A 9,601-nucleotide genomic window follows, 5' to 3' on the forward strand; every position below is an offset into this window, starting at 1 on the left:
AGTCCACGGACCACATTTTTGCTTTATGTTCTCTAGTGCATCAGGTTTGGGATTATGTGCTTCAATGGTGTCGAATTCCTCCGACGTTCTTCTTTGGGGCGAAAGATGTGTTAAATATGCACACGGAAATGCGAGGATCTAGAAAGTGGAAGAAGGCGGTATACACGATCACCCAAACGGGTATTTGGAAGGCTCGGAACGATTTAACTTTCAATGGTAAGAGTGCAAATGTGGATAGGTTGGTTGAAGAAATAAAGATTATGTCTTTTTTATGGTTAAAGAATCGGGCGAAGATCGGTGCGTTGACCTGGGAGAAATGGAGAGTTTTTGATATCTCTTGTATAGGAATATGATGTATTGTTCCTCTGTTTCTTTCTGTTGTTTGTGTGGATGTTCTCGGTGGGCTAATTAACCGTTAGCCCCTTTTATATATATATATAATGTTTTGTTCGCCGTTCAAAAAAATAAAAAACTCAACAATAAACAGAGGATCATTGTGAATGCACTTGCATCAAATAAAAACCATCATATTTCATCAACCTATTTATTTGATAATAAATGGTGAAATTGGATAATATTTTCTTTAGCTATTTACATCTTTAATTATTCGATTGAGAAATTGATTCACCACCACATCTTATGTCAACGGAAAAAAAAAACAAATCAAGAGCCAGTTAAAAACGCCACATAATATACATGAACCATTTATTTGTTAATTCATTTATTATTGTTATTATTGTTATTTATCTTCCTTACAATTTCTACATGAATATTTAATTAACCTACCAACACTGGTCAGTCTCCCATCTCCGGCAGGTAAAAAACCCTTGCCTCCGTCCAACCACCGTATACAACCCTAACTTCCGCCTAACTCCGCCACTCCACCTCAAATCATAACTCGCTCGACTCGCCGGATCCGACAACGTCGCGTACGCATTATGAATTTCAATAAAATCACGCTCACCGTTACCTTGCTGCTTGAAATCCGAAGCATCCGGATGATAAATCTTCGCTAAACTCCGATACGCCGTCTTAATCTCCGTCGGTGTAGCAGTTCTCTCGACTCGCAACACTTCGTACAAACTGACCGCCGGATTCGCGTCGAGTACGTCATGAAATGCGGCTTTGAGTGAGTAAGTTTTTGATGTGGATCCGGTTGAGATTGGTGGTGGTCGGAAGAAGATGCCGCCGGTTGAGGTTGTTAGGGTTCCGATCATGTTGAGAGAGATGAATTTGGGAATCAATTGTTTTGGCTAGAGTTTAGTGAGGGTTGGGTTATATAAATGTGGAGGTGGGCCCATTGGGCCCCAGTAGGTTGTGACATTTGGTTTTGGGGTTTGGGATGATTGTTTCTAGAAGGTCAATGGCCTACTCGAACGGTTGGACTCTCGTTGTTTTATGGTTAATTGTGACAAATGCCTTTAAAAAGATTATAAAGAAAATAGGTGTGACTTGTGAGAAACAAGTCCCACTCGACTCATCTAATATTAAGTTAAATTGAAAATTAAAAATTGGTGTTTGATTTTTAAAATGCATTTTTTTCTCGTGTCTTTTTTCTTACTTTATTGTATGTTTTTATATATTTTTTATTAAAAAGATATAGCATTATTCTCACAAAGTTAAGTGGGTGTTTATTTAGTAAAGTCTGATGAAAACTCAGATATCGAACCCATAAGACACTAACAATAACTAAAACTATCTGCAACTAAGCCAGTATGTCCAAAGATCTGATTAAACAAAAGAGAATCACAAACATAAACCGAATAGGCTTGACCAACCCGATTCACGACTTCAACCATCAATTCTTGATCCGATCGACTTCTCCACTCTAAAATGGCCATTTTCCGTCTAGAAGTAGGTTATGCGAAGCGAATGGGCAAAAGTGATTATATCAATCGATTAGGGCTTTTTACGAATTCTGACGGCCCTCGCGTGTCGCCAGGGGCGGACCCACATACAGTGGGTCGGGGTCCCCGGACTCCAATGTTTTTTAAAAAATAAGTAGATTCGGTATATTAAATTTTATAAGGACCCCATAAATACAATTAGGTGGACACCATAGAAAGAAAAGGAAAGCTGGTGTAGCGGTAAACCACCCCCTTTACCAACAAGAGGTCATGGGTTCAATCATTGCATAGCTCGTTTTTTTTTTGTATTTTTTTTAAATTTAATTCAAAACCTCGCTCAGACCCGACCCGAACGAGGACCAACCCGAAAATTTTAACGTTTTGTTATGAAAATTTTGAACACCGAAAAAAATGGACCCCATTGAAAAAAAAATATTGGGTCCGCCACTGCGTGTGGCGAGGGCTTTTTCTCTGCTCTTCGCGTGGCATGAAAGACAAAATAGCCGGGCTTGGATTTTCCAGTTTTCCTAATCATTGCGTGTCGCGAAGCTCTTCAAGGGACCTTTCGTGTGGCGCAAAGAACCTTTTTTCTTGTTTTTTTTCATTTTCTTTCCATGCCTCTTCTCATGTGCTTGTTTTTTCATATGATCTAGCATTGATTTCCGCTCCTTTTGCACGCAAACACATGTAAAAACATCCATAACTAAATACAAGTAAAAAAAGCTAATAAAATGACTTAAAACATATATAATTACATGGAAAACAGATGTTTTTTGGCAATACATCGTGTCTATATATATATATATATACTAGGTTATAACTCGGAAATTTTCCGGGTAGGAAAATTTAATTTACAACAAATAAAAGTATAAAAATAACACTTTTAACATCTAAAGTATCATCTTTCATTTTCTCCACCATAATTTTTTAATTCGGTTTCTTAAACTTTTTCTTGTTGTAAAAAGCCATAAAAACATACAAAAGCAAGAATGTATATTAATCATGTATATTTTTTTAGTATAGCGGATTATTTTTTAAAAATTTATAAACACGTATAGACAATAACGGATTATTTTTTAAAAATTTATGTTGTGGTTAGCTACTCTCATTTTTTTAGCCCAACTATTGATAGAACATAAGCAAATCTATAATATGCTAAATCTGATGAGGAAAAGGAGAGTTGCAAAGATTATTTTGGCCTGCTGCTCATCGATTAGAGCTACCTACATAATGTACACATTCACGCCCACATCAAAAATCTAAATATCCAAAGTAACAGAAAAGGTTTAATGGTTCTAAACATACCTTTGCGATTAAGAGCAAAATAACAGGGAGACGGCGATTAAGATCAAAATAACAGGAAGAAACGCGGTGTATGTACGTGTGTGACGGATCTGCAACTAACGCCGGAGATGGCAAATCCCACTCATTTGCAAATCCGTGACGGCGTAAAAACGACTACCTCTTGACGCGGTGGAATGACGGAGTTACAACCAAGCCACCGAACCTTGCCCCACCCACATCAGCTACAACAAAAAACATCAACCAAAAGATACATGTTTGGATTTAGTAGAACCTTATCAATTTGTTTCATGAAGAATATTAACATTTTATCAACAAATAAAGAAACTCAGACATAAATCAAGAATGAATACCACTGAAGTAGGTCAAGACAAAAACTTAATCAAACCCAAATGAAATCGACCAAGTTGCATTCATCCACTATTTTTTGTTTGTAATTTCTTTTTTATTCTAAAATATCATACTACATAAAATATCCTAAACAAAGGGACACCATGAAGGTATAAAACGGTAAAATCTTCTTCATAAAAATATTTGTGCGCCCAAATCCAAACTCTCAACCAAACATCATAGAACCCTAACAATTTTATCATAAATTCGTCATTAGCATGTAACCATTACAATCGAAACGAACCTCAGAAGAAGCCGCAGTCGAGAGACTCAAACGAAACGAATCTCAGCCCAGACTTCTTATTCCAAAATCACACGATCTTCACAACCAAAGAAGTAATCTGCAAAAAAAAACAAAAAAAAAAACAAAACAAAATTAGTTGTCTGCTTAATTTGGGTCAGACTTTTAATGCTCTTAATTGAGTAGCATTTGAAGTAAATCAATCAATTCTACCGATCAATTTCTTCAAAATTTGAAACATTCACAACTAAAAATTATCATAAAAGATTATAAAACGTACCTGTTTGAGGTTACCTTTCGGTTATGACAACACTCTGAGGACTGGCTCAACTAACTCCACTTACCACGTTTAAACCAATCGCGGTTCCAATGATAATACCAGCAAACTAAATCATTCATTTGACCATCTCCACCTCCAGTCAACATTTTTAGGAGCTACTTAGTCAGTATGTTGCTTAAAAATAAAATCTTTAGCAAGTAAAAAAAATGATCATGAGTCCTAACAACTGAATCCAATTAACAAAACCATACAGTTGTCAACAACGTGGAAAAGAATAACAACCTGAGCTTCAAGTTTAGCAATATGAGCGATTAATGAACCATTATCCCTTCGTTTAATCGATTCTTCATCAAATCATGCTTCACAAAGACGAACTCTCAACATGTTATGATCCATTCCCATACCTGAAATAGATCAACGTATGCTGTCAGCAGCTATCAAAACACAAAATCCTCAAAACATGAATCAAACTTGGCAAATAAAGAGCAAAGAAACAATACACATTAAATCGTTAAACATCACCAAAATCCTAAAATTTCAGATCAAATGGAGTTAATGAGCTAAATGGAGACTGCTTACATGGACATTCGATCTGGTCGGTAATTGCACCTCCGATCAGATCAGAAACTGCACGCTGAAATAGGGTCCTTGGAACCGAGGCAAGAGACGGAGAGCAGAGGTGAACACGCACGCATCACAAACGCGAGGAGGTATTTATATTTTTTTTTATCTTTATGGTAGGTTATATCATCTTGATTTAAACCATACTTTAAAGAAAACAAAACACCTATTGCAAAAAAAATGTAGAATGTTTTAATTAACGTAGATCTAAACTGAAAACCAAAACTTCAAACCTTTTATTTCCAAACCCTTTTAATTCTAACCGAATTAAACATCTTGAACAACAAAAAAATTGAAGATTTACAATAATGATTGACTTCAAAATTTAAATTTAAAATAATGATTGACTTCAAAATTTAAAATTTAAAATTTGAATTCTGAAAATTAAATCACTAACATCCAATACCGTAAATTAAGCAAACTTATTAGGAAAGTCTAACCTTGCCAAGCAAAATTGCTCCAACATTTATTTATAGAAAGAGATACCTTAATTTAGGAAAACCATATAATACTAAAATTTAAGGAAATAATGAAATCTTTGATGGATTGTAATTAATACATATTAAAACAGTACAAAATTTATTAGAAACAACCCAAATATTCAAATTTAAAAAATATCATAGTTAGATTTGCAAAAAAAAAATATATTTTTACAAAATTATACACATCAGCATAAACAATGAAACCTAAAATTATACCGAAAAAAATAAATAAAAAATTAAATAAAGCAAATTCCTTGTAAACAATGAATCATAGTTAGATTCCTTGTAAGGTGGTTGTTCTCCCCACATTAATGAAGCAAATTCATTAGGTATTTCCTATCAGTGAAAACAAAAAAAAAAACAAATAAAAAATTAAATACATAAGTCTAAATACAGTATGTTTAGTAATCATAAAACCAATAAACATACCAAAAAAATAGGATCATCGTCCTCAATCAACTTTAAGAATGAAGGACTGTTGTTACTCAAATCCATACCTGCAAATTAAATGTGAACGGTTTTAAACACGTAAAAACGATAAATTATTTATAGAAATAAACTCATAATAGCGAGAAAACATATAAAACCGAAACAAACAAAAAAAGGTTTCAAAAAACGTAACACCATTTATTTATAGAAATAGAAACCTTAATTCCGGAAAATTATCATACTAAAAATAAATCACTAACGAAATTTAAAATTGCTCAAAATTTTAAATTTAAAATTTGATTCCTGAAATAGAAATAGAAACCTTAATCCCAAAAAATTATCATACTAAAAATAAATCACTAAAATTTACATTTGAGGTTTCAAAAATAAATCACTAACGAAATTTAAAATTGCTCAAAATTTTAAATTTAAAACTTGAATACCGGAAATAGAAATAGAAACCTTTATTCCGGAAAATTATCATACTAAAAATAAATCACTAACCAAATTTAAAATTGCTCAAAATTTTAAATTTAAAATTTGAATTCCGGAAATAGAAATAGAAACCTTAAAATTTTAAATTTGATGTTTCAGAAAACGTAATTTATAGAAATAGAAACCTTAATTCCGGAAAATTATCATACAAAAAATAAATCACTAACGAAATTTAAAATTGCTCAAAATTTTAAATTTTAAATTTAAAATTTAAAATAGAAACCTCAAAATTTCAAATTTAAAATTGGAATTCTGAAAATTAAATCACTAACATCCAATCCCGTAAATTATCATACTAAAAATAAATCACTATTTATTTATAGAAATAGAAGCCTTAATTTCAGAAAATTATCATATTAAAAATAAGTCACTAAATTTAAGTTTGAGGTTTCAAAAATAAATCACTAACGAAATTTAAAATTGCTCAAAATTTAAAATTTAAAATTTGAATTCCGGCAATACAAATAGAAACCTTAAAATTTTAAATTTGAGGTTTCAAAAAACGTAACACCGTTTATTTATAGAAATAGAAACTTTAATTCCGGAAAATTATCATACTAAAAATAAATCACTAACGAAACTTAAAATTGCTCAAAATTTAAAATTTAAAATTTGAATTCGGAAAATTAAATCACTAACATCCAATCCCGTAAATTATCATACTAAAAATTATCATACTAAAAATAAATCACCATTTATTTATAGAAATAGAAACCTTAATTCCGGAAAATTATCATACTAAAAATAAATCACGAAAATTTAAATTTGAGGTTTCAAAAATAAATCACTAACGAAATTTAAAATTGCTCAAAATTTTAAATTTAAAATTTGAATTCCTCAAATAGAAATAGAAACCTTAATTCCGGAAAATTATCATACTAAAAATAAATCACTAACGAAATTTAAAATTGCTCAAAATTTTGAATTTAAATTTGAATTCCGGAAATAGAAATAGAAACCTTAAAATTTTAAATTTGAGGTTTTAAAAAACGTAACACCATTTATTTATAGATATAGAAACCTTAATTCCAGAAAATTATCATACTAAAAATAAATTACTAACGAAATTTAAAATTGCTTAAAAATTTTAAATTTAAAATTTAGAATAGAAACCTCAAAATTTAAAATTTAAAATTTGAATTCTGAAAATTAAATCACTAATATCCAATGCCGTAAATTATCATACTAAAAGTTATCATACTAAATATAAATCACCATTTATTTATAGAATTATGAACCTTAATTTCGGAAAATTATCTTACTAAAAATAAATCACTAAAATTTAAATTTGAGGTTTCAAAAATAAATCACTAACGGAATTTAAAATTGCTCAAAATTTTAAATAAAAAATTTGAATTCCGGAAATAGAAATAGAAACCTTAATTCCGGAAATTGTCATACTAAAAATAAATCACTAACGAAATTTAAAATTGCTCAAAATTTTAAATTTAAAATTTGAATTTCGGAAATAGAAATAGAAACCTTAAAATTTTAAATTTGAAGTTTCAAAAAACGTAACACAATTTATTTATAGAAATAGAAACCTTTATTCCGGAAATTATCATACTAAAAATAAATCACTAACGAAATTTAAAATTGCTCAAAATTTTAAATTTAAAAGTTAAAATTTAAAATAGAAACCTCAAATTTTAAAATTTAAAATTTGAATTCTGAAATTTAAATAACTAACATTCAATCCTGTAAGTTATCATACTAAAAATAAATCCCCAATTATTTATAGAAATAGAAACCTTAATTCAAAAAAATTATCATACTAAAAAAAGGAAATAACGAAATCTTTAATGGATTGATAATTAATACAATACAAAATTTGTTACTAAGAAAACAAAGACATTCAAATTTTAAAAAATATCATAGTTAGATTTTCAAAAATAAAAAATAATAAAAATAACTAAAAAGTCACTAACATCCAATCCCGTAAATTATCATACTAAAAATTATCATACTAAAAATAAATCACTATTTATTTATAGAAATAGAAACCTTAATTCCAGAAAATTATCATACTAAAAATAAGTCACTAAAATTTTAATTTGAGGTTTAAAAAATAAATCACTAACGAAATTTAAAATTGCTCAAAATTTTAAATTTAAAATTTGAATTCCGGAAATAGAAATATAAACCTTAAACTTTTAAATTTGAGGTTTCAAAAAACGTAACACCATTTATTTATAGAAATAGAAACCTTAATTCCGGAAAATTATCATACTAAAAATAAATCACTAACGAAATTTAAAATAGCTCAAAATTTTAAATTTAAAATTTAAAATAGAAATCTCAAAATTTAAAATTTAAAATTTGAATTCGGAAAATTAAATCACTAACGTCCAATCCCGTAAATTATTATACTAAAAATTATCATACTAAAAATAAATCACCATTTATTTGTAGAAATAGAAACCTTAATTCCGGAAAATTATCATACTAAAAATAAATCATGAAAATTTAAATATGAGGTTTCAAAAATAAATCACTAACGAAATTTAAAATTGCTCAAAATTTTAAATTTAAAATTTGAATTTCTCAAATAGAAATAGAAACCTTAATTCCGGAAAATTATCATACTAAAAATAAATCACTAACGAAATTTAAAATTGCTCGAAATTTTGAATTTAAAATTTGAATTCCGGAAATGGAAATAGAAACCTTAAAATTTTAAATTTGAGGTTTTAAAAAACGTAACACCATTTATTTATACATATATAGAAACCTTAATTCTGGAAAATTATCATACTAAAAATAAATTATTAACGAAATTTAAAATTGCTTAAAAATTTTAAATTTAAAATTTAGAATAGAAACCTCAAAATTTAAAATTTAAATTTGGATTCTGAAAATAAATCACTAACATCCAATGCCGTAAATTATCATACTAAAAGTTATCATACTAAATATAAATCACCATTTATTTATAGAAATAAAAACCTTAATTTCGGAAAATTATCATACTAAAAATAAATCACTAAAATTTAAATTTCAGGTTTCAAAAATAAATCACTAACGAAATTTAAAATTGCTCAAAATTTTAAATTAAAAATTTGAATTCCGGAAATAGAAATATAAACCTTAATTCCGGAAATTATCAATATAAAAATAAATCACTAAGAAATTTAAAATTGCTCAAAATTTTAAATTTAAAATTTGAATTTCGGAAATAGAAATAGAAACCTTAAAATTTTAAATTTGAAGTTTTCAAAAAACGTAACACCATTTATTTATAGAAATAGAAACCTTTATTCCGGAAATTATCATACTAAAAATAAATCACTAACGAAATTTAAAATTGCTCAAAATTTTAAATTTAAATTTAAAATAGAAACCTCAAATTTTAAAATTTAAAATTTGAATTCTGAAAATTAAATAACTATCATCCAATCCCATAAATTATTATACTAAAAATAAATCACCATTTATTTATAGAAATAGAAACCTTAATTCCAGAAAATTATCATTCTAAAAAATGGAAATAACGAAATCTTTAATGGATTGATAG

General features: G+C 28.4%; 1 protein-coding gene and 1 long non-coding RNA gene across 2 annotated transcripts; both read right to left on the bottom strand.

The window, feature by feature from the left end:
• Window positions 1–693: 693 nt before the first annotated feature.
• Window positions 694–1,266, bottom strand: LOC110891949 (chaperone protein dnaJ 11, chloroplastic). Its single transcript, XM_022139400.2, has one exon. It carries the CDS (start codon window positions 1,215–1,217, stop codon window positions 783–785), a length of 435 nt encoding a protein of 144 aa, XP_021995092.1. The 5' UTR covers window positions 1,218–1,266; the 3' UTR covers window positions 694–782.
• Window positions 1,267–3,305: 2,039 nt separating this feature from the next.
• On the bottom strand, window positions 3,306–4,193 carry LOC118483788. Its single transcript, XR_004871500.1, has 3 exons — window positions 4,061–4,193; window positions 3,784–3,880; window positions 3,306–3,373 (listed from the first exon to the last, which is right to left on the bottom strand). It is a non-coding gene; the product is annotated as an uncharacterized LOC118483788 (long non-coding RNA).
• Between the last annotated feature and the right edge of the window lie 5,408 nt (window positions 4,194–9,601).

This window comes from Helianthus annuus, chromosome 11 (genome assembly GCF_002127325.2).
Source record: "Helianthus annuus cultivar XRQ/B chromosome 11, HanXRQr2.0-SUNRISE, whole genome shotgun sequence".
Classification (NCBI taxonomy): domain Eukaryota; kingdom Viridiplantae; phylum Streptophyta; class Magnoliopsida; order Asterales; family Asteraceae; genus Helianthus; species Helianthus annuus.

Excerpts from the sequence above, each read along its gene's own strand:
- LOC110891949 (XM_022139400.2), bottom strand. The coding sequence starts at position 1,217 with ATGATCGGAACCCTAACAACCTCAACCGGCGGCATCTTCTTCCGACCA.